This window comes from Panthera onca, chromosome B1 (genome assembly GCF_046562875.1).
Source record: "Panthera onca isolate mPanOnc1 chromosome B1, mPanOnc1 haplotype 2, whole genome shotgun sequence".
Classification (NCBI taxonomy): domain Eukaryota; kingdom Metazoa; phylum Chordata; class Mammalia; order Carnivora; family Felidae; genus Panthera; species Panthera onca.
Window position 1 is genome coordinate 197,605,821 of NC_138342.1, and position 26,600 is coordinate 197,632,420.

The 26,600-nt window shown below is 40.4% G+C and overlaps 1 protein-coding gene across 1 annotated transcript; it reads right to left on the reverse strand.

Annotated features, from left to right (window-relative positions):
- Positions 1-9,954: 9,954 nt before the first annotated feature.
- LOC132693169 (beta-defensin 130B-like) lies at positions 9,955-17,132 on the reverse strand. Its single transcript, XM_060655925.2, has 2 exons — positions 17,075-17,132; positions 9,955-10,136 (listed from the first exon to the last, which is right to left on the reverse strand). Exons 1-2 carry the CDS (start codon positions 17,130-17,132, stop codon positions 9,955-9,957), a joined length of 240 nt encoding a protein of 79 aa, XP_060511908.1.
- Positions 17,133-26,600: the final 9,468 nt, after the last annotated feature.

Consider the following 26,600-nt stretch of genomic DNA (forward strand, 5'->3'; position numbering starts at 1 on the left):
AGATCGTGACCTGAGGCGAAACCAAGAGTTGGACACTCAACTGATTGAGCCACCCAGGAGCCCCATGGTGGTCAGTTTTGAATCACATTAAGTGTTAGTTTTATGGGAAAAGGAAACTAGATGTGTCTTACTCAGTTTTATGTTTAAATCTCTCAATTCCATTAGCATGCAATCTGAACCTGTTATTTTTCGTATTATTAGAGATTTCCAATTCTTTTACGAAATGCTATGTATTCTGCCAAAACAGCTACAACTTTTAGCTGTCTTGGAAACTCAGAATTGTCAAAAGTGGAAAAAGTCTGGCAGCCACAAGATGTCATTGCTTGTCCTTTCTTGAGAGCAGGAACTGTGACTGGCTGAGTTTGGCCAAGCCTCCTGGATTGAGGGGCAGAGTCTGCTGTGCTGAGCCCGGCTACACCGACAGGTTGCTTCACCCCTACAGCCTCATGGCCCCTATTCTTCATCTCATACTATTTCCCAAATTGTGTGCCCCTTCTGGGTTTAATGAGCATAAGAATTTAAAAGAATATACTCTCCAGGGCGCCTGGCTGGCTCGGTTGAGCATTCGCCTTTGGCTCAGGTCATGATCTCATGGTTCATGAGTTCAAGCCCCACATGGGACTCTCTGCTGTCAGCGCAGAACCTGATTCAGATCCTCAGTCCCCCTCTCTCCCTCCCCCTCCACCGCTTGTGTGTGCCCACGTGCCCGCGTGCGCTCTCTCTCTCTCTCACACACACACACACACACACACACACACACACACACACAAATAAAAATAAACATTAAAAAAAATAAGTGTTCCTTCTGTGGTAAACTGTGTCATATTTAAAAGCTTTTAAAATTGTTTAGGTTTTCTTGAAAATTTAATAAAATGACAGAGTATCAATTAAATATAACTTAAAAGGAACAGATTGGTTTGAATTATTCAAATCCAATAGGGCCTACATTAGCCAAAGCTGTTCTTTATTGAATCCTTGTTTGGTTTTGAGTGCATTTGATTTGTAAGGGAAAGAAAGAGATTATAATAACCAAACAGAAATGAAGTATTCATTTCAAAATGCCATTTCTAGAGATTGCTATAAAAAACCAGCTTGTCTTTTCAACCTTTGACATTTATCTCTAGTCTCCCCTTAAACATAACTAGTACTCAGCATGATACATATGAAGTTCCTCAGTTATAAAGAATATCTTCACAATTATGAATAATCAAACCATTTATACTCATAAGAAAAAAATTCCAGAATGTTCTAGGTACCTTATTATTGAAATATTAGTATCTGATAGTTTGCTATCTCAGGAAATTTCAATGTGACTGAACTAAACCAAACTTGATTTAAACCAAAAAAAAGATTGTGGGCACCTGAGTGGCCCAGTCAGTTGAACATCCGCCTCTTGATTTTGGCTCAGGTCATGATCACATGGTTCATGGGTTCAAGCCCTGCGTCAGGCTCTGTGCTGACAGTCAGAGCTTGGAGCCTGCTTCGGATTCTGTGTCTCCCTCTCTCTCTGCCCCTCCCCCACTCATGCTGTGTCTCTCTCTCAAAAATAAATAGACATTAAAAAAATTTTAATTATAATATCATGGCAAACGTTTTTAATCCTATATTTTCCAAGCGTTGGCTTTATTAAATATGCACAAACCAGCTATTCCCAAATCATATTACATGTAGAAGTAGGGTTATAGATTGAATCTTTCCAAAATTCACATGTCAAGGTGCTTACCTCCGATACTTTAGAACGCGACTTTATTTGGAAATAGGGTCATTGCAGCTGTAAGTAGTTAACAGAGGTCACAGGGTGGGTGTCTATTCCAGTATGACCAGCATATGTCTAAAGAGAAGACATTTGCACAGACACACACACACACACACACACACACACACACACACAGAAGAACGCCTGATGATGGGAAGGCAAAGATGGGGTGATGCTTCCCCAAGCCAAGAACACCAGAGATGCCAGCAGACCTCCCAGAGCTGAGAGAGATACCTAGAACACATTTTCCCTCACGGCCTCAGAAGGAAGCATCCCTGCAGACACCTTGATCTTGGACTTCTAGTCTCCGGAACTGGAAGGCAGTACAGTTCTGTTGCTGAGGTCACTGAGTGTGTGGTACTCTGTTACAGCAGCCTTAGCAAGTGACGACAACTTATAACTTGGTGGTAACAGGTGTTTCTTAGGGAAATTAAAAAAAGACATTCTAGAGTCACTGCTTCTTTTCTGAAACTTCTTTCTTGGCTTTCAGCACACTCTAGTTTTCTTTTTTCTCAGTAAGCTAATTCTCCTCTTTTTCTTCCTGACCCTTCCACAGGGCAGTGCCTCAGAATTTAGTCTCTACTGACTCTGAAGGAATCTGTCAGTGCCCTGTCTTTAAGTAAGTGCTGTTTCCCAAATGTGTATCTCAACGCTGACCTCACCGCAATTGCAACCCTGAGTACCTGTTGACCCACCTGATTTTCCCAGTTGTGTGTCATTACACACCTGGAGCTAAACTCACCTGACACGGGGTTGCCCACCTGCAGGCCAGTTTCGCCCACGTCATCTCCATCCCCCTGGAGGATGCGTTGCTCTGGCCAACGGACCTGAGAGTCAGCCTCGACAGTTCTTCCGGTCACTTCCGATCACTTGGAAAACGTTGCTTCTTGAGCTCCAGAATATATTATAAATCCAGTCCATTTCCACCCCCATTGCACTGTCGCCAGCTTCTGTTGTCTCTCTGATTCAGTTCCATTTCACCACCCTCAGTCTGTTCCTCACCCTGAGGCAAGAGTGGTCTTCTTGGAGCACAGTTGGGCGAGTCCTGTGCTGCCGAAATCCACCCCCACGTTTCCCGTGACCGTCAGAATAAAATGCAGAGCTCTGACTATGTTCTGTGAAGCCTGATTTCACTTTTCCCCTGCTGAGCTCTCTGTTTCCCACTCAGCCCCTCACCATCTCTATTCCAGCCGCATCAGCTTCTTTTCAGTCTTTAAACATGGAAGCACCCCAGGACCACTCATGTTCTTCCCTAGACACTTGCGCAGCTCAACCCTCCTGTCCTGTAGGGCTCACTCACAACAGCTTTTCAGAACCCCTTTCCTGCCAGGGGCTGTAAAGTCACACCCCTCCACTCTTGTCAGCTCAAATTGTGTATGCGTGTGTGTGTGTGTGCATGTTGTGTATACGTATATACATATGTATGTGTACATGTGTGCATATGTGTGTGTATATGTGTATATGTATATACATTAGTTGGTCATTAGCTTAATGTCTTTCTCTCCCACAAGAATGTAAGAAAGTTCCACATAAGTAGAAAATTGGTATTGTTTGGGGCGCCTGGGTGGCTCAGTCGGTTAAGCATCCGACTTCAACTCAGGTCATGAACTTAGGGTTCATGAGTTCAAGCCCAGTGTCAGGTTCTGTGCTGACAGCTCAGAGCCTGGAACCTGCTTCAGATTCTGTGTCTCCCTCTCTCTCTGCCCCTCCCCTGCTCATGCTCTGTCTCCCTCTCTCTCTCTCAAAAATAAATAAACATTAAAAAAATTTTTGTGATGAAAAAAATAAAGAAATTTTAAAAAGAAAATTGTTATTGTTTGCTGTTGAATTTTCTCAGGAGCCAAAAACCTACTTTAAACCTGAGAGATTTAAGATTTGTTTTTTCATGTCAAATAAACAAGCACACAAAAAACAAAGAAAGATATACAACAGAGCCTGTATGTGGCTGGCAAATCCTAAAATATTTACTATCTGACCTTTTACAGAAACAGTTTTCCAAACTTGACACCTATTAAGCATTCAACAATAATTTATTATCATAGTAATTTTATTATACATATTCAATATATATAAGAATATATCAGAAACTATGAGAAGTCCTGAATTAGTTCTAGTCTTCTAATGGCTGATTTTTATTGTGACTCTCTCAAGAGCTGGATTTTGCTGTCCTCTGGCTCTCAAATGTGTATCACAGCATATTTATTTACATCTCTTAGAGCAGTGATATTTGTCAGAAAATAACTCAAGAAATGCTGTTAAACAGTGTTGAACAGTAGACTGAATGTGATCGACCATGAAGACAGTTCTCCAGAACTCTCGGCGCCTAGAAAGAAACTAGCTCCTGGGCTGAGGGATCCCGGCATATCCCACTCAGCTTTTGGGAGGAGCATCACTCTGAGCAGAACGTTTGGTGTTGCTGATGAAGTCCTTTCTGCCACCGAGTGTATGATCCTTACGGGACCAGAGAATGTTCTCTTGGTGTGCAGGCCAAGCCTGGTAGGCAGTAACCCTATGATTCCGTCTCCAGTGGTCATTGTTTCCTCTCTGGCCAGGCACTAAGAAACTCCCTTTTCTGGCTTGGTCCACATTCCTAATGTGTCACTTTTCAGCCTCCTTGTTCTGCATCAAGTCAGTGACGGCCTTCTCTGGGTCATTAGTGAAGTGCAATAGGCAAGTTTTCATGGGTCATCTATTGTAACAGTAAAACCCAAAAATTATGACCACTTGTCTGCTCAGCCCATACCATCCATTGATTCAACAATTTTTAACAACCCACAGTGTGGCAATCTGCATAGACACGCGGCAAAGAAAACACAGTTCCTGTCCTCAGGATGGTCGTAATCTGGAGCAAAGGGAAGACATTTAAAAAACAACAGCAGTAGTGGTTCACAAGCTGCGTGACGAGGTATCCCCGTGCTCCCCAGGCAGTTCCAAGGGCACCATGAAATATTTAAGCAATTCAGTGGAAAGGCAGAAGCTGAGTGTTTGTTGGACACTGCAAGAATGGCTAGTTCAAAGTGCTTCATAGTGTCAACATCAGACCTGGCCGAGGTTCCTTTCAGTGACAGACCTGCTCAATGTGGAGCAGGAAATCTGTGTCTGAGATTTGAAGAGGCTGTTCAGTGCCCACTAGGCACACATATACATTTAGTCATCAAGGTGGTTATTTAAAAGTTATGTTGAGGTGCCTGGGCACCTCAGTCAGTTAAGCATCCGACTCCACTCAGGTCATGATCTCGCATTTCATGGAACCGAGCCCTGCGTCGGGCTCTGCGCTGACAGTGTGGAGGCTTCTGGGGATTCTCTCTCTCCCCCTCTCTCTGCCCCTCCCTGGAAAAGGTAGCTCATTGCATTGTTATTGCCAGTTGTTCTAATATTTCACCAATGTTGTACTTCACTCTCAGCCTTTTAGTGTGACTAAACCTTTCCAAACTCCCCTTTCTCTCCTTACCTGAGATGCCCTGTCCCACACCCCTAGGCACCAACACTGACACACAAACACGCACAAACCTTCACACCCCTAGAAGACACCCCCTTATCCAAATGAATTTTGAGTCTCTTCTTTGGTTCCCCCCCCCACAAAATTTCTGTCTTCTGAGTGGCTTGATGGCAGGTCTGGCCGAGAAGAAAACATGATCATAAAACGGATTCACTATGAAGAGGAAAGATTTATAGGCCCTCTTTTCCCCCCAGGTTACTCAGAGTTTAGAATAGGAGTCCTGTCAACACAACCGAATTTCTAATCTGTAGTAGTGTATTCTCTGTGGAGAAGACTAGGCTGAGAAAATGAGTTCATTTCAGTCAGAGATTTTCCAGTTTGCTCCCACATGGGATTGAGTCTGCCCTTGAGATTGTGTCCTTTCAGCCAACACTGGTTCCTTTTCTTTTGTACATTCCCTTATTTCAGGGGAGCTCCTAAAACTTACTCCTTTCATTCTCTTCCCACAGGTGTCACATAAGCAGCTTAGGAATACAGTGTCTCCAGATGATTCTTGAGGGAGCTGACAAATTTTGGCTTGTGATTCTTTTAAATCTAAAACTTTTCCTCAGTGTGTAAGAACATATCTCTCCAGTGTAACTTTAGTTGTGGAAAGCCATGTCCTCAATTTTCGTTCCTGGTACCTTGCAGATAGAGCTCTTTGAACTCATAAAAAAAATAATGTAACTGTTTCAGGGATTGGAAGGCTAGCTCTAGGATGAAACTGGAAAGGAACTAGATGCCCCGGGGTCTCCAATGCCCCTCCACTTTCTTTTCTCACCACCCACCCACCCCCCAACACCCAGGATGGGTGAGCATTGCCCTCATGATTAATGCGACAACTCGGCTAAGGGCTTTTTATATGTAAATTTATGTGATCCTCCTAACAAGTAATGAAGTAAATGCCATCATTGTCCTTATTTTTCCAGAATAGGATACTGAGGCACCAAAGGGTCATATAACCTACCCACGTCACACAACTGGTAGGAATGGAGTTGAGATTTGAGTGCGGGCAGACTTCAGTATGGTCCAGAGCCCAGGTATCACCGTGCACCAGTTCAGTGCTCTAAAGCTGTGTGATGTGAGTCACTAGCCACATGTGGCTGTTTAAGATTTACTAACATAAAAAGTCATCTTCTCAGTCACTGGCCACTTTTCAAATGCTCTATAACCACATGTGGCTAGTGGACAATGCAGAAATAGAGAATTCCCATCCTCATCGGAAGTTCTGGTGGACACTGCTGCCCTAGAGTGTAGACTCAAGGCTTTCTGATTTAATTCACTGATGTTCTTTAATATTTTACTGATATTCTTTAATGCTGTTTCCAACGCTTATGAAATAATGGAGTAGCTAACTACTAGCATCAAATATACAAGCATATTAGTGAAGGATAATTGCCCATCATTATTACCCCTTCCAGAAAACATATTTGAATTTTAATGAAATTTTAATATGTTCTCTCTGAAATGACTGATGGAGATCACTTCCTACTCTGCTGGTGCATCTGGCTAGAACTGTGAGTGGGATCCAGTTGTGATGCTACGTCCCTGCTCACACATTTCAAATGATGCCTCAACTGGGTCTAACCGAGACAAAGGGCATAGGCTGTTCCTGTGAGTCCTTCTGAATCAAAGGAGAAGAGACACTCTGAAGTTTCATTAATGTTCCAGTCAGTACACTGTTGACATCATATACTGGCTTCAGTAATGGCTTATTGCATTTTTCTATGGCTAATAATTTCAAATTGTATTTTGTATGTGTTTCCAGGTGTGAAACCAAGCGTTACTGTGTGCATAGGCACGTATATGCCTATGTAATAGGCATTTTAAGTAATAATAAAGAGCTGAAAAGAAACCTTTGAATTCTTTATGTGATCTAAAAACCAGAAAGAACAGAGAACTGAGGCTTTGGGAAAAACCATTTATCAGAGAAGCTAACCATCCTTCACACCATTAATAAAATAAAATTCTAGATTCCTTTGTCATCTCACTCCCTCCCCCTTGGTATTGTTACTTATTTTAATCGGTGATGTCATTAGAAAGGATTGTCTAATGCTAATGAAATGTGTGTATTTCAGCTTCGTTATCAGTCATGGTGAAACTTTCTTTTAATTTTTTTCTCTGATTTGCTTATTTAATTTCAGTTTGCATAGGAGTAAACAGACATATTTGTTAAACAAATAAAGCTTTGACTATCAGAAAGTAATGGTAATTATAATATAAACTATAACTTTTCGCATATAGTTTCTCCTGAAATGTCAAAGAAATCTTTGTTTTCCCATATATTCTTTTTTTTTAATTTTTTAAAAATTAATTATTTGTTTTGAGAGAGAGAGGCAGAGAGAATCCCGGGTAGGCTCCATGGTGTCAGCACAGACCCCAGTGAGGAGCTTGAACTCCCAAGAGCTGTAAGATCATGCCCCCCCCACCCTCCCCCGCCATGTATATTCTTTCAATATTGAATGTATTTTGTGGCATTTTATTCATTTTAAATTAGTAAACTCTGTCTCATATAATAATACACTAACATGACTGTCTGACTACACATGATGGTTTCTTTCCCCTCCAGTGTTTTAGTAACAAGAGAAACCACTAGTGGCTGGATTCCGTTGGGTTTCACCCTGTGTGTCCCACATGCGGTTTGTCCTCGATCTCATTCAGTCCTTAACACGAGCCCAGAAGTTAAAGTGTTTATTTTGCTCATTTATTGAAGAAGAATTTTATGGGGCGCCTGGGTGGCGCAGTCGGTTAAGCGTCCGACTTCAGCCAGGTCACGATCTCGCGGTCCGTGAGTTCGAGCCCCGCGTCAGGCTCTGGGCTGATGGCTGGGAGCCTGGAGCCTGTTTCCGATTCTGTGTCTCCCTCTCTCTCTGCCCCTCCCCCGTTCATGCTCTGTCTCTCTCTGTCCCAAAAAAAAAAAAAAAAAAAAAACGTTGAAAAAAAAAAAAAAAAGAAGAAGAATTTTAAGGCAAATGAAGGTTAAATAAATAGTTCAGAGTCATGTGACTGATAAGCAAGGGAACCACAGTTTAAATTAAGTATGCCTGACTCCAGAATCTTCCCTCATAGACACAGGGTGTTAGGAGACTGAAGTGTGGTATCCTGACCACACAGGGAGGAAGGTGGCTTTTGTATGCAACACATTTATGGTCTGTGGACAACTGATATCCACGTGAATAATAGAAAAAATCCTAATGAATATTAAGAGGGATAACCCACCTTCCTCTGATTGTCCATAGGCTTTATGGTCAAGAAACGAAAAGTCTTCAGAGCCTGGATGGCTCAGTCAGTTATGTGTCTGACACTTGATCTTGGCTCAGATCATGGTCTCAAGGTATGTGAGTTTGAGCTCCATGTCAGGCCATGCACTGTCAGTGAGGGGCCTGGTTGGGGTTCTTTTTCTCCCTTTCTCTCTGTTTGTGCTCTCTCTCTCTCTCTCAAAATAAATAAACGTTAAAAAATGTAAGGGCTGCATGGATGGCTTACCCATGGATGGCGTGGGCTCAGGTCATTTTCTCACGGTTTGTGAGTTTGAGCCCCATGTGGGGCTCTGTGCTAACAGCTCAGAGCCTGGAGCCCACTTCAGATTCTGTGTCTCCCTCTCTCTCTGCCCCTCCCCCATTCACGCTCTGTCTCTCTCTGTCTCTCAGAAATGAATAAACATTAAAAAAAATTTTAATGTATAAAAAAACAGAAATGAAAGCCTTGAAAATTATTTGTGGGGTAATTGTTTCCGTCTTTGTGGAACTCATGTCATGTAACATTCCTGGTCCCTTGCCCTTTAGTTTGCTTAGCCATAAAGTAGAAATCATCCAGAATTGTTACTATGGTGGGAATTATTCCAGCCGGAAGGTGGAATTATCTGATGTTGAAATCCGGAAAGAACTATCAGGGCCCGCTGGATTCTCAGCTCCTCTGAGCAGACAGCCTACTGGCTGGGAGCAGTTGTCCTGTGCCACTCCACCAGTGCTGTCTGGCCAGGCTGGGGAGGCCAGCCCCAGTTCCCTATTGCCTTGGCTGGCACAGTGTGCCTAATTCCCGGAGGCAGTGCCAGCAAGATCGCGTGGTTAGGACACCTTCCTCCCCATCACTCAGGGAGGTCTCTATCGGTAATGAGATGGTATTTGTACAGAATCGGGTGGTGTGAGGAAGGTTGATAATCCGCTTGAGATAATCAAACACTACCTGCCTGCTATTTCGTATCCTTACTATTTTACATATTTAAATTTCTTAACTTTATCATTCTTTTTTTAATAATTGTTTAAATATTTATTTTTGAGAGAGAAAGAGAGAGAGAGAGAGAGACGGGGACAAGGGAGGGGCAGAGAGAGAGGGAGACACAGAATCCGAAGAAGGCTCCAGGCTCTGAGCTGTCAGCACAGAGCCCGACGCAGGGGTCAAACTCACGAACCGTGAGATCATGACCTGAGCTGAAGACGGATGCTTAACCAACTGAGCCACCCAGGCGCCCCTATCTTTATCATTCTTAAGAAATGTTCTATAAATAGCTTTGGGGTATGAGATTCCTCTATCATGAAGTTTGGTCTTATAGCTCCTGAGAGGCTTGCATGTACATCAAGAAGAAGTTCCCCAGGAAGGAGCACATGTGGATTTAGGACATTTATTTCCAGTCAAGGGAGATAAACAAGCCAGGTTAAATAGGGAGCTATAAAACTCATCCCTGTGTTCTGGAGTTCGAAGGGCTTACAGTTTGTTCGCACTAAGGAGATTTTGCTTTGGGAGCCGGTGTTGCGTAGGGATATAATATCCACCACTTTCTACAACACTTTTTCTCATCATTGCATTCACCAATGGTATCATCTGTGGAGGTGCACCCTCCGTCTCTGCACACCCCTTTCAGAAGAACACACTGTTTCTTCCCCGAGATCATGCCAGGCCTTGCTGCACAGAAAGAGATTGGATATCATTAAATCAGCATCAGATCAAACCACCATCAAATTATCGTGTTGCACATAAAGCAGTACATTTACAGAGGACGGCCTGAGGATAGAAGAGATGATATTACCTATAGGAAAAGCCCAGGCCCTTCGGCAAAAGCGTAGTGTCCTTTGGGGGGAGGAGGGCTTCGAGTGCAGGGCTATACATATCCTGGTGTGGGTAGGCTGATTTCTAGAAGCTTGAGAGAGTTGTCCTCGTAGGGGGCAGTGCATTTTGAGATGGATCCATTTGTTGGTGTCACCATGACTAGGGAGGCATCCTTGGTATTTAGTGGGTCAAGTACAAGGCAATTGGATTTCCCACCTCATGAATTGTCCTGCCCCAATGCCAATAATATCTTCACTAAAAGTACGATTTCAGAGGAAGTGTGCATCTCTCAATCTCCACATCTGTGCTGACCACCCCATCCAGGCTTACAACATCCCTGTCCTCTGGAATGTGTTCTCACCTCCAGCGCCTTTTATAGAGTTTACCAGTCCTACAGCATCCACCTTCCCTAATTCCCCCACTACAGAGCTATGGAAGAAACACATTTTCTACGTTGCTCAGTGCCCCTTATCTGTAGATACATGAAGAGAATTTCTCTCGAAAGCTGAAATGTATTTTTCCTTAAATATATGTTTTCCTAATTCAGTTGGCCACTGAGAAGTATGTGACTAAGTACGTGCTTCAAGAGAGTAACTTCCTTTAGTCTTAGATCCTTCCTGTAGCCTTTCAGGCACAACTAGGGTTCCTTCTTTCCCCTGTGCACCTGGTGGATGTTACATAAAAGACACACCGTTCATGTTCATTAATAGTCACTAGTCCCTGAACCATCCTGTCAACCCACATGTTGTCTTTACCAACCTGTAACATATTAACCTTAACTGGCTCCTTTGCTGCCTCACTTCTACCTCTTAACTAAGAGTTTTACCTCCTTTTTGGTTTCTCCATTCTGAAGAAAGATAATAGCCAAATAAACCAACACAACTGAATTTTCAGAACCTGTGTGAGACAGTTGTACCTTTGCCACAGGATTCTGTCTGGTGCCAGCTCGTGACACATCCTGTCCTCAGGCTGGGGAGTTGGGCAAAATCTTGTAGCGCTGTGCCTGCTTTGCCAGTTCTGGAGGATGAAGTGTCTGTCTTTCAGGGAGAGAACCTAAGTTCCCACCAGGTAGCTGTGCGAGGCACTGGCTTGGCTGCCTCATCTACACTGAGCAAAGGCTTGTGCTCAGCTGTGCATCAGTCCTATAGATGGCTACTAGTCTCTCCCGCGATAAATTTATTCGTGTGCTTAATGTCACCTGTGGGGACATTTTCAGGTCTTCTAAAGAAGCTAAAGTCTAGAGTTCTTGGAATGGGGAAGGCCACAGTGAGGAGCAGTAGGGTAGTCTTGGCACCCATTATGCTGGAAAGTTCAACTTCCCGACATAGTGTGTGGTGTAGGGTAGTACCGGTCTCTCTCCTTGGCAGATGCCTCTTGCTTGAATCGAAAGGATCAGAGCAATTCATCCTCCCAGTGATGTGCCCTCCACTAAACATGAAGCTTAACTTCAGAAAGTGTCATCTGAACAGGAAACCAAAGAGTTATAGTCTCCCTTCCAACAATGACTGACATACATTTGTTGCTAGGCACTACTTCAAGTCAAGAAGATAATAGTAAATTACCTGGCTCATAAAGAAGGGAATTTCTCCCTAGATATCGACACTTATTTTCACTTATTGGAACAATAGGGCAATAGAGGAGAATGATCTAGTAGATTTCAGAATTTATATGATATTAATATGTTCAGATGGTTATATCACATGTAGTGAGAGGAGAGATACATGTTTAATAATTGCTGTTGAGTAAAGAAAATGTAGATATGGTATTCATATGGTATTACAACATAAATTTCCATGGATGAAATGGGGAAAACTCATAATTGCACTAAAAGAAAAGACCACAGAATGGAACGTACTTCTAACCTCAAAAAGGACATGATTTTCTCAGCCTGAGAACACATTGAGTCAATGGGGTGGGCTCTTCCTGGAACTTTATCCATTAAGAAATAGATGGGTAGTTTTCTTTTCTGTAGGTAACATAGAGTTCAAGCTTTCTTCTGCTCCTGTCCAACGTGCTGGTTAAATATTATGTTATTCTTGGGGCGCCTGGGTGGCTCAGTCGGTTGAGCGTCCGACTTCGGCTCAGGTCGCGATCTCACGGACCGTGAGTTGGAGCCCCGCGTCCGGCTCTGGGTTGATAGCTCAGAGCCTGGAGCCTGTTTCCGGTTCTGTGTCTCCCTCTCTCTCTGCCCTTCCCCCGTTCATGCTCTGTCTCTCTCTGTCTCAAAAATAAATAAACGTTTAAAAAAAAATATTATGTTATTCTCCAGAGTCAGTATAAGAAGAATTCTATAATTTTCTTAATTCTCAGGGGGCTAATGAATCAATTTAACAGTTATGCCATTCTAACCTCTTTATGTCCCTACTCTCAAGAATATGTGTGTGTGTGTGTGTGTGTGTGTGTGTGTGTGTAATTTACATACATATATATAAAATATGTATATATTCTTTTATAGGATGTCATGGATTCTTTTTCAGAGTCATATGAAGATATGCTCAAGCAGTGATTATTTAACATTCATTGGACTGTAGGTTGATAAACCCAACATTTTCTTGTTTGGATTATGTAGTTTCTTTGGAGAAATTTCCTTCATGAAGACAGTGACTTTTTTAATTTGATTTTTGTTTGTAAATGCCATCAATAAAATTCTTCATGACCTCAGTACTCAATTCTCCTCAAAAGAAAATTTGTGAGTAAAAGTTATTTAGTATTCACTGAATTTCTAAGATTATGAGATCTATTTTAGACACCCAATAGATTCCAGATCCTCAAGGGTCACAGTGGGGATCAAAATTAGGATTTTGAAGAATGTGATATTATTAAACTGCTCAGTTTGGCAATTAACCACTGGTACCAAGAGGCAACATCTAGCCAACTAACAAAGAAATTCCTTTTCTTTGACCAAAAGAGGGTTCTAGGCCTTATTTCATAATGTGGCTAAGAACAGCTCAACTGCAAAAGTAAAGTATTGTGACCTTCCCATGCAACTTCAGTATCCTCTGTTCACAAGAGACCTGGCCATTTGAAAGTTACTCCCTCCTCTGCAGACTTATGGAATCTTTGTCTCATCCGTCCGCTTGGCATAAGTGATTTGGGAGACAAAAGGAGAGGTGATCTGCAGGAAGAACATGTCCTGAAAGGCATACCTCTGAAGGATTCTTGTCATGTTTGTGTGGAGGCTGACTCTGCCCCCGACTCCACTCCCAACTCTGCCCCCAACTCCAAATACCCTCCTATCCTTCACCTTTCCTTTTTTCAAATTGTGGTAAGAACCCTAATGGCCTACCCTCTTAAATTTGTAAGTGCACAATGCAGTGTTGTTACGACAGGCACAGTGGTGTACCGTTTGTCTCCAGAACTTATTCATCTTGTATCGCTGAAACTTTGCACCCACTGAAAGCAACTCCATGCTTCTCCCTTCCCCTGGTTTCTGGCAACCACTGTTCTACTCTCTATTTCTAGAAGCTGGACTATTTTAGATACCTCATATAAGTGGAATCATGCAGTATTTGTCTTGTTTGCTTTATTTCCCTTAGCACAGTGTCCTCCAGGCTTATCACTGAGATTAGTGTTGAAGTAGGGTCTGTTGTGCGCCCTCTCAACCAGACCCACATCTATTATCATTGGCCCCGATGGTTTCTGTCTGTAAATTCTGAGTCCCTCACACCTTCAGTGATGCACTTTCCTCACCACTTTTGCTAGATTTGTCTTACACTTTAGAATCCTACCTTAAGGAGTGCAGATCTTGGTGCCTCGAGTAAGAACTTGCTTTGGGAAGACTCCAGAGGGGCCTTATTCAAATTAAAGATGGAGGCACAAAAGATGGAAGAATTTGGGACAGTACAAGTTCTTAAGTCCAAGGAAGATCATGACCTAGAGAATCCCCATAGAGCTAGAGTAGGCTTATTTACCATTAGATCACAGCAAGTGTAGGATGGAAAAGTTAGGAATTTTGATTTCCTGATTCCTTATGATTGTTTTTTATACATTTTCTCTATTTTCACACAGTTGCTGGTGGTTTCTCAGGCTTAATTCATTGTGTTTACCTCAAAAGAGGATTCTCCCAAGATTAGAAAAGAGGGAAGCTGCTATTAACTCAGAACTCCTTCTGCAGTGGAACCAGGAAGAGAGACACTGATGGCAGGACATTGAAATGGTGAAACAAAGGAAAAGTTTGTCAAGGGACTTTTCAGGCTTGCAGGCTGCTGAGAACCCATAGATAAGCCCACTCTGGGTGCATAAATTGTGAACCCCCATGTGATTTAGATACCAGTAATTTCTGTTACCCATGTATAACATCTGATTGTCTTGCCTTCCTTGTTCTTAAAATGCCCTCCTACAAACTTAGTGTTTGTGCCAACTTTCACTTGCGGATAATTCCATGCAATGCCTGGCACATTTTGTAGTATAAACTAGTGCTCTTGTACAGAAGCCTTCTTGCGGTTCCTTGGGCATGCTATGTGTTCTTCTACATCAGGGACATTGCACTGGCTTCTTTCTTTACCAGAGGTGTTGACTGCTTAACTAACACTTCTCTTTCTGCTTTGGGCATGCCTCAAGGAAGTCTCTGACATTGCAAACAAGACAATGACCACGTGTTATAGGCACTTGTAATACTCTGTTCCTCTCTATTGTCCTTATTAACATTTATAATTATATATTAATTTGTGTAATCATTTGACAAATATCTGTCTTTTATATCATGGGAAGACACTTTCCTTTGTTTCCCACTATATCCTGTATTTTTGAAACGCACAGTGTTTGTATAGTAAGAGGTGCTCAATAAATATTTGTTACCATTGAATGCAATAAGGTATTCTTTGACCCCACACACATTTTCACTCTCCTATTCCTTCTAACACCTGTTGACTGCGGTCTATTTTTTTTGACTCTGTAGTATCTATGACTGCCTTGCTTTTGGATGTACTATTGTATTTGTGGGTCTCCAGTCTTGTCATTACTTTCTTACCTTCTCTAAATGTTAGGCCTAGATTTCCTAGAATCCTGTTTTCCCATAAGTTATTTCTTGCCTTTGGTCTAGGACAAGCTTTTTCTCAATTTGCTTCCCGCCCTTACCATATCCCTTTTTCCACTAGAATGGAGGGTTTTGGCTAAACTCTACTTCAAGGAGATCTATCTCTCATTAACCTTTTTTAAAAAAAGATCCAGCTCATAACATAGGCTATGACTTTGGGAGGAGACAGTGATTTATGCTGAACTGAATTTAGCTCAGGTAGGGGAGAACAAGCATGAGCAAAACCTGTTCACTTATCAACCATGCAGGCGTAATTCTCTGGTGCCAAATGCTTTCTGCTATCTGAGAACTTACAGCCATTTATCAAATTTTAAGGAACACAGATCAGGAAAATCTAAAGACTACCATTAATAGTCCAATAATAGTGCCACAACATTTATCCCATTTGACATGCCTACCTCAGACACTGAAGGAAAGAATTTGGAGGTAAGTAAAATAAGATGTTTCACAGACATTATGTCTTCCAAAAGAGGAAACATAGGAATCTCATTAGGCTCCTCAGTATTTAGTGAGGAGATTTTGAGGTAAAAAGCCTGACAGAAATCAGGGTTACTATTTTATAGGCTATCCAAACCTGTAGATTGATGGAAACAACACTGACCCAGGTTAAAGATGGTTCTAGGTGGCATGTTGCCACTGCCTGTGTGACCTCAGTAAAATCATATTCTTTATGTGGAAACAGATTCTGTTATCTGTAAAATTAAAGAATTAGCCATTAAATTGCCTTCTGATTTTAATCCATGATCATTGTGAGATTTTACATTAGATGTCACTACAAGTGTGTCTCCCTAAAGCTGTGTCTTCTTCTGAGAGAATTGAGAACCAAATGAGAATTACATAAACTCCCTCATTTGGAGACAGCTGTATGTCAGGTGAATCCCAACATATCCACAGAGTAGGTGAAGGTCAAACAAATGAGTATTGTTGATTATAAAGAATCTTAGAGATGAACCAACAAATAAAGAGAGTTATCCAGACCTGATCTGTGTTCAATGACCACAGACATAATTTTGAGAGTTGTGGACATCCTGTCATTAACAGTAGGCAAAGGAATTTTATCAGTTCTTACAAGGATCTGGTTGAACCAGACTGAAGATGACTACATTCCCCCTTTTCCTTTGATTCTACATTTTAATATTCAAACTTCTGAATCATGGGTTCTAAGGATATAATTCATATTCTTAAAATGCTTTCTTCATATTTTGCCTTATGCTTAAAATTTTGCCATTGATGTTTTATTCCACTGTTTATGCTTTTTCCAAATTCCTCTGCTCCCTATTTTTGTTTTTTGTTTGTTTGCTTGCTTGTTTGTTTGTTTGTTTTTAATAACTTGGTGCAGTCATTTTTTTTTGTGGAGCTCTGTCTTAGGGACCTAACTTCTCCAATAGACTCCACATCACTTCCATTCACTAACCAAGTTTAAACCAGCTGTCATTTGCACTCTCCTTTATGGAGATTGGGACCCTGGTAAAGGCTACTTGATTTGTTTGCTAAGGCTTAAGTCACATGTCATAGCTTCTTCACCTCTATCTTTATTTGAGCTGCACGTTCTAACCATGAACCTCTTGGATCCCATTTTCTGTTGATGGAAATCGTCATTCTACTTTGTAGTGTTGGCTTCATCAGTTCTAAAGGAGATGATCATGATGGGCTTCTGAATTCCTAAGGCTGTGCATTAGGGTCTGAGTTAAAATGGCCACAATATAATGGAGCATCCCAGTAGACCTCCTAAGATACCAACAGTTATTCACCATCTTACCTTTTGGTATTATAGTCACAAAGAGGAGGAGAACAGAAAGAAGAGAATGGAGTCTCATGGCAGAATGCCTGGTAGAAAGGTGAATGATCAGGGATAGTGGAACACAGGGCCTTTTATTTACTTCTGGGGGACTAAGGTTCCTTGTGGTCAGTGAAGCTTAACAAGTAAGAAAATAAAACAGCTTCCGTTGGAATATTTCCAAACCCTGGAATCTCTAAATTTGGTGACAAATTAACCTAATGGTAGGAAACCAGATGGTTAACCCTCTACTTTTTCTATGGGCTCTCAAACTCCCCAGAGGTCGGTGCCTCTGGCCAATTGTCTTTTGAAGGGGGCCAAAAGGAAGGTCACATGAATATAAAGTCTTTATTACCAGAAGTAGTCTGACTTGCAAGGGAACTCGTCTACAGTACACTCTTTTCCACAATAAGGATAAGAGAATTGCCTAAGGATCATTGAAAAATAAAAAAGAAGGGGGTACTTGGGTGGCTCAGTTTGTTGCGCCTCTGACTCTTGACTTCAGCTCAGGTCATGATCTCATGGTTTGTGGGTTTAATTCCTGTGTTGGGCTCTGTGCTGACAGTACAGAGCCTGCTTGGGATTCTCCTTCTCTCTCTGCCCCTATTCTACTCTCTCTCTCTCTCTCTCTTGCTTTCTCTCTCTGTCTCTCTGTCTCTCTGTCTCTCTCTCTCTCTCTCTCTCTCTCTGTCTCTCTCAAAATAGATTAATAAAAAGAAGAAGCTGTATTTTTAAGTTACTCCTGAAAGGAGAGACTAGTGTCACATATGTAAGATATTCTTAATAGTATCTGGAAGGTAAGTAGGCTTAGATCGCACTGAAAACTAACAATTTCTCCTCTATTATTGATCCTTTGTATAACAGCTCCATGTGACAAGGATGGTGAGATCAGAAGAGTTAAAAATCAAACATAAAGAGCACACTATTTCTTTGATAACCATTTATTGTCAAAAGATTATATGCATAGTTTCCAGAGACCTCCTAACCTCTCATCCTGCCTCACCATGTAGAAACAAAATACTGAAAATATGAGAACATGCCTTTGGCTAAGAATCAAATGACCTAAAACCAAATCATCTAAAGCTAATTTACCTACTGATCAATGGCTTAATGATACATGTGTGTGAATTCATTTATGTTTTCATTTGTAAACTTTCATATGTGAGATCAGCTTTTTTGAGAAATATTTTATTTACTTTTATGTCTTCTATTTTGGCTACTTTTGATCATTTTCATGTTTGTTGTTAATGTGTTATTTATTTTTAATAATTGACATTTAACATGCCTCATTTGAAGATGTACAGTGAGTTGATTCAATGCATTTGTATGTTGCGATATGATTGCCACTATAGTGTTAGATAATACTTCCATCAGGTAACACAATTATCATCTTTCTTGTGGTGAGAACAGTTAATATCTAGTCTCTTAGTAACTTTGAAGTTCGTAATACAGTATAACTGACTATAATCACTAACCTGTGCTTTAAATCTCCAAAACATACTTACTAGTTGTTAAGTTTGTACCCTTAAATAACATCTCCTCACTTACCCCAGCCTTCAGCCCCTGGTAACTACCATTATAGTCTCTGTTTTTATGAGTTCAGCTTATTCATTCATTCATTCATTCATTTGTCATAGACTCTAAGTCTAAAGTTTTCTTTTGGCCAGCAAAAGAGCAGATGCAGGATTAAAGCAAAAGATGGCTAATGTCCGGGAAAAGACAAGAGCCCCGAATAAGGGTCCTTGCCCCATATTTATTCAGATCAGAAGGCTTACACATGTGATGGGTGTGTACAAAGAGATAAAGTAACTAAGAACATTAGTTTGGGGATGTGAGGGAAAAGGGGGGTTTTGAAGATATGCAGTGTTTGGGGTTTGGGTCAATATAAAACAAAATCTGGGCACCAGGCAGATGGGTAGATGGTTGTTAACGGTAGACAGGAGGTGCCATGTCTGTTTAACTTAGCTAGCCTAGGGGATGAGACAGAGGAATAACCTCAGGGTTACCAAGGCACCTTTTCTTTTGTTAACCATCTCTGCTCTGGGCTGCTTCGCTTGCAGCACAGGATCCATAGTCCAATTCACCCATTTACCTAACCTGGCCCTATCCTCCTGTGAAAGCAGCTTTTCTGCCATAGTACTGAATTGAGGATGCTTCCACCCTGAACATCTAATCTTGTTTATTTCATATACCTATGTATTGGGCACCTTTGCGCCGTTTCTATTTCAGGTCTTTGCCTCTCCCTATGTATTTTGGGGTGCCTTTGCATCTCCCTGTTCCTGGCACTTTTGTGCCTCCCTATTCTTGGGCTGTCTTTGCACCCCCCTATACTTGGAGTGCCAATCTGGTTTACCCAAACTCGAGTGTGAGCATTTTATGACTTTGTATTTCTTTATGCCTTGTTAACCCATTGGTGGAAACCCAAGGTATTCCTAAGCTTATCCCCACATTTATTTATTTATTTATTTATTTATTTATTTATATTTTTTCATTTTTTTAATGTTCATTTATTTTTGAGAGAGACAAAGAGACAGAGCATGAGCAGGGGAAGGGCAGAGAGAGAGGGAGACACAGAATTGGAAGCAGGCTCCAGGCTCTGAGCTGTCAGCACAGAGCCTGACATGGGGCTCAGACTCACAGATTGTGAGATTACGACCTGAGCTGAATGTCAGACGCTTAACTGACTGAGCCACCCAGACGCCTCTCTCTCTCTCTCTTTTTTTTTCTCTCTCTCTCTTTTTTTTTAATCTTTATTTATTTTTGAGAAAGAAAGAGAGAGAGAGAGAGAGTTCAAGCAGGGAAGAGGTAGTGACAGCGGGAGACAGAGAATACCAGGCAGGTTCCACCCTGCCAGTGCAGAGCCTGTCACAGAGCTCAATCTCATGAACCATGAGATTATGCCCTGAGCCAAAATCAAGAATCAGAGACTCTACTAAGCCACCCCGTCACCCCACAAATGGCAGGATTTTCATTTTTCTCATGACTGAATAATATTCCATATATGTGTATTATACATACAATGTATATATGTCACATTTTCTCTATCTGTTTACTGCTGATGGACATGCAGGTTACTTCTGTATGTTGGCTGTTATGAAAAATGCTGCAATAAACATGGGAGTGGAGATGTCTCTTCATTTCCTTTGGATATACACCCAGAAGTGGGATTACTGGATCATATGTTGTTTCTATTTTTAATTTTTTGAGGAACCTCCACAGTTTCCATAGCAGCTGAACCATTTTGCATTCTGCCAGCAGTGCACAAGCGCTCCCCTTTTTCTCCACATCTTGGCCAATGCTAGTTATCTCTTGTTTGTTTATTTATTTATTTTGAGAGAGAGAGAGAGGACATGAGCAGGGGAGGGACATAGAGGGAGAGAGAATCCCAAACAGGCTCCGTGCCATCAGCATGGTGCCCCATGTGCAGCTCTAACTGATGAACCATGAGATTATGACCTGAGCCAAAAATCCAGAGATGGACGCTTAAACCACTGAGCCACCCAGATGCCCCTCTTGTCTTCTTGATGACAGCCATTGTCACAGATGATATCTCATTGTGGTTTTGATTTGCATTTCCTGATGATTAGTGATGCTGAGAATCTTTTCAGGTACCTGCTGGCCATTTATATGTCTTCTTTGGAAAAATGTCTGTTCAGTTCCTATGTTCATGGTTTCAATTCAATTGCTTATTTTTTTGTTATTGAGTTGAATGAGTTCTTTACATATATTTATATGGATGCTTATTAACCCCTTATCTGACAGGTGGTTTGCAAATATTTCCTCCCATTCCGTAGGTTGCCTTTTCATTGTGTTGATTATTTCTTTTGCTGTGAAGAGCTTTGTAGTTTCATGTGGTTCCACTCATTGATTTTTGCTTTTGTTGCTTGTACTTTTGGCGTCACATCCAAAAAAGTCACTGCCAAGACAAACGTCAAGGAGCTTTCATCTATGTCTTCTTTCAGGAATTTCACAGCGTCTCGTATTGTTTTAAGTCTTTAATCCATTTTGAGTTAATTTTTGAGTGGGAAGATAGGTGTCTAATTTCATTGTTCTCCATGTGGCTGTCCAGTTTTCCCAAAACTATTTGTTGAAGAGACTATCATTTCTCCCTTGAGTGTTCTTGGCTTGCTTCTCAAATATTGGTTGACTTTATATGCAGGGGTTTATTTCTGGACTCTCTATTCTCTTCCATTGGGTCTCTTGTCTATTTTTTAAAAATATGTTTTAATGTTTATTTATTTTTGGGGGGGGAGAGAAAATGAGGTGGGGGGGATGAGAGAGAGGAGGATAGAGGATCTGAACCAGGCTCTGCACTGACAGCAGAAAGCGTGATGTGGGGCTCAAACTCATAAACCGTGAGATCATGACCTGAGCTGAAGTTGGGCGCTTAACTGACTAAGCCCCCCGGGCGCCCCTCTGTGTCTATTTTTTACGCCAAAAGTTTTCAATTTTTTTTTGGTTTTGATGCTGTTGTAAATAGAATCATTTTCTTTTTCAGATAATTTTTTGTTGGTGCATGGAAATGCTACTGACTTTTTTATGTTGACTTTGTATCCTCCAACTTCACTGAATTTGTTAAATAGAACAAACAGTTTTTTGGCAGAGCCTTCAGAATTTTCTGTATATATAATCATGTCATCTGCAAATAGAAATAATGTTACTTGTTCCTTTCCAATTCTGACTGTCTTCTATTTTTTTCTTGCCTGATTGCTGTGGCTAGGGCTTCCAGTACTATGTTGAACATGAGTGGAGAAAGTGGACACCCTTGTCTTGTTCCTGATCTTATGGGGGAAGCTAGCAACCTTTCATCATTGCATATGATGTTGGCTGTGGGTATGTCATATATTGCCTTTATTATGTTGAGGTACTTTCTCTATATACCTAATTTGTTAAGAGTTTTTTTTTTGTCATGAATGGATATAAAATTTTGACAAATACTTTTTCATCTATTGAGATGATCATATGATTTTTACCTTTCATTCATCTATTAACTTGTGGTATTACATCTATTAATTTGCATATCATGAACCATACCTGCATCCCAGGGAAAGATCCCATGTGACCATGATGGATGATCCTTTTAATGTTCTGCTAAATTCAATTTGCTAGTATTTCTTAAAAATGTTTGCATCTATCTTCATCAGGAATATTGTCCTAGAGTCTTCTTTTGTTGTAGTGTTCATTTCTGGCTTTGATATCAGTAATGCTGAGTTTGGGAATATTCCCTCCTCTTCAATTTTTGGAAGAGAATAGGAAGGATTATCATTAATTCACCTTTAAATGTTTGGTAAAATTCACCGGTAAAGTCAACTGGTTATGGGTTTTCTTCATTTGATTACTGATTCAATGTCCTTACTAGTAATTACTTTGTTAAGATTTTATATTTCTTCCTGATTCAGCCTTGGTAGGTTATATGTTTCTAAGAATTTATTTGTTTCTTCTAGGTTGTCCAGTTTTTTAGATTATAGTTGTCATAGTAGCCTCTATGATTCTTTTTATTTCTGTTTCCAGTTGTAATGTCTTCTCTTTAATTTATAATTTTGTTGATGGGTTCTCTCTCTTTTTCCCTCATTTAATCTTGCTAAAGCTTTGTCAATTCTGTTTATCTTTTCAAAGAAGCAACCCGCAGTTTGGTTAATCTTTTCTATTATTTTCCTGTTCTCTGTTTCATTTGTCTATGGTCTAAACTTTATTGTTTCCTTCCTTCTGCTAACTTTGGGCTTAGTTTGTTGTTCTTTTTTTAGTTCCTCAAGGCATGAAGTTAGATTGTTATGTGAGTTCTTTCTTGTTTATTGCTATGAACTTCCTTCTGAGAAGGAATGTGTGCTTTTGCCACATTCCATAAGTTTTCTTGTGTTGTGTTTGCATTTTGTTTTTATCAAGATATTTTTTTATTTTCCCTTTAATTTCTTCTTTGATCCTTGACTTTTCAGGACAGTATTGTTTAATTGTTCTGTATTCATCAGTTTTCCTCCTATTACTGATTTCTTGTTTTATACCATTGTGGTCAGAGGTTGTTGGTATGTTTTCAGTCTTCTTGAACTTGCCAGTTCTTACTTGTTTTGTGGCCTAAAAAATGGTATGCCAGTAAATGTTCCATGTGCATCCAAGAAGGATGTGTATTCTGCTATTGTCAGATAGAATGTTCTATTTATGTCTGTTAGGTCCAAGTGGTCTATAATATTGTTCAAATCCACCATTTCCATATTGATTCTCTGTGTGGATGATCTATCCATTGTTAAGAGTAGGATATCAAAGCTCCAAAGCTATTGTCTTGCTGTTTATTTCTCCTTTTAGTTCGATTAGTTCTTGCTATATATATTTTGGTGCTTTGATATTGAGTGCTTAAATATTTATAATTTTTATATATTTTTGACAAACTGACCCATTTATCATTATATAATGACTTTCTTTGTCTTTTTAAACCATTTTTAGTTTAAAGTCTATTATACATTATTAACCGTTTGACTAACCAAAAGAAATCTGAAGAGGATTTTCACTTTTACCAAAAAAAGGCATTCATGTACTAATGTAGGTTTTTCATAAAAGGAAAGTACTATAATGTGATTTTTAAAAATTTTTTTAACGTTTATTTATTTTCGAGACAGAGACAGAGCATGAATGGGGGAGGGTCAGAGAGAGAAGGAGACACAGAATCTGAAACAGGCTCCAGGCTCTGAGTTGTCAGCACAGAGCCCAATGCGGGGCTCGAACTCACGGACCGTGAGATCATGACCTGAGCCAAAGTCGGACGCTTAACCGACTGAGCCACCCAGGCACCCCTATAATGTGATTTTTGGCAAAAAAGGAGCTATTCTTTACTTTATGCCACTTTAGCTTATGAAAGATTTCATAGGAATGCTCTCTTTTTAGATAGTGGGAGGAAACCTGTACCTTATTTAAAATAGACAAATTTCTTGAAATACCTAAACTACCAGGCTTACATAAGAAGTCATAGTTAACACGAGCAGTCCTATATTTATTAAAGAAATCTAATGTGCAATTTAAAGCATTTCAGCAAAGAAATTCAAGACCAAATGGTGTCATCGATAAGTGTATTCTTTCAAGCATTGAAAGAATAAATAATACCAATTTTGCAAAAATTAGATGAGATAAAACTGACCAACTAATTTTGTTTTGTTTTGTTTTATTTTTTGAGGCCATGGTATATTAATCCCAAACAAGACAGAGTCTTTGCAAGAAAATAAAATTTAAAATAGAATACTATCTCTCATGAATGCAAGTGTTATTTATAAAATTTTAGCAAATTTAACCCATTAGCGTATCAAGAGGATAATATAACCAAATGGGGTATTTTCTAGGAATACAAGATTGGTACAACATTCAAAAATTAATATACTTCCACATATCAGGAGACAGAAAAGAGAAAATGTTTGATCGTCTCCACATATACAGTTGACAGCACTAACAGTTGACAATATCAACATCCACTTATGATTAAAACCTCAACAAAATAGTAAATAAATAGGGATTTACCAACCTGTTAACAATATCTATGAAAAACTTAAAGCAACAATCCTATGTCTGGAGGTCTTATATAGTGTAATAAAGTAAGAAAAATAACATTTATACAGATTAGAAACAAAGAAATAAACTATCTTATTCACAGGTGATGGTGTGTCACTTTCTAAGTAGAAAATCTCAAAGCACACTGAAGAGCTACTAGAATAATTAGCGGGTTTAGTAAATTTGCAGGAAACAGTATATGAGTCACTTGTATTTACTTATGCAAGCAATGGACAACTGAAAACTGAAACAAAACAAAACGCCTCCAAAATTTACAATAGTTTCAACAAACATGAAATAATTAGGGATAAATCTAAAACTATGTATGCAAGATTTGTATCCTGAAAACTACAAAAGATTAAAGTGAGGAATTCTAAATGAATGGTAGGGCATACAGTGTTCATGGAATAGAAGACCGTTTATGGCCAAGATTTCAATTCTCCCCAAATTGATCTATATATACAATATAATGCCAACCAAACTCCCAGCATGATCTTACTTTTTTAAGAAATTGATAAGCTGAATATAAATTTTTTTACTGAAATGAAAATGTATACAGTGGCCAAATCTTTGAAAAAGAAAAGGAATATTGGAAGACTTATACTACTTTTAAAACTTACTATATATCTATAATATCAAGATAGTATAGCTTTTATTTTATTTTTTTTTATGTTTATTTTGAGAAAAATAGAGAGACAGACCATGAGCAGGGGAGGGGCAGAGAGACAGGGAGACACAGAATCTGAAGCAGGCTCCAGGCTCTGAGTTGTCAGCACAGAGCCTGACATGGGGATCAAACTCACCAGCCATGAGATCATGACCTGAACTGAATTCAGACACTCACCCAACTGAGCCTCCCAGGTGCCCCGCGATAGTATAGTTTGATGTCAGCATAGACATATAGGTAATAGGACAGAACAGAGTACAGACATAGATCCACAAAAATATAGTCAATTGAAATTTGACAGTGATACTGCTATAGTCTGAACATTTGTATTCCCCCCCCAATTCATATGTTGAAATCCTAATGATGCTAAGTGATAATGATGTGGGATACAAAGGCAAACAAAAAACAATTACATTTCCTTACTGCTTACAGCCTATTGATAAGTCATGAAATAGGCTTCCTCTGGGAACTCAGTTGCCTTGATGTTGACACTAAGGGCAAAAGGCAGTCTTAGCTTAACATTATCCTTAACACACACCTGGGGGTCCACTTTAAACATAGAGAAATTCCTTTGGAAACTTCCTTTATCTCTACTTCCTGAAGATATATGTTACGAAACATCCTCCAGAGCATATGGACCACTGATAGACATCTGAAGGGTCTCATGACTGAGGGTTTACTAACCAGTAATAAATGACCTTTTCCTAACCATAGCTACCCCCCAAAGGGTCCTGGATACCTTATTTCCCAAATTCCTTAGAGGCTTGTGCTGTCCCTAACTCCCTCCCAACTTGAAAGGATACCATCAGTCACCCTTCACAACCCCAGTGCGGCTCTTTCTGCCCATGGGTTCCATTGTTACAGAACCTGGTCTGGATCACCTGGCAGAAGAACCAAGTGGCACTCGGAGATCGTGGAAGGCAGGAGGTTTATTTCACCCCGGAGGGCTCAGAGGCGATTGCTCTCCAGAGGTCTGAGTCCTGAGCTTAAACAGAGGGGACAATTTGTAGTCTGTTATTTCCTCATTAGTAATTTGGTGCATGTGGCAAGCGGGGCAGGAAGAAGAACCCAGAACGAGGCGGTGGGGGGTGGGGGGGTGGGGGCGGTCTTCGGGTGGGGACTGGAATTCCCCTATCAGTCCTGTTGGCCATCTCATAACAATTTTTCCTTATCATCGTCCCCATGCTTCTTTAAGAAAACCACCTTTTTTCACTGAAGACATCTCAAGAATTCTTTCTTGGCTTTTGGCTCCGGACCCCAACATTTCCGCATCAATGATATTTAGGAGGTGGGACCTTTAGACGGTGGTTAGGT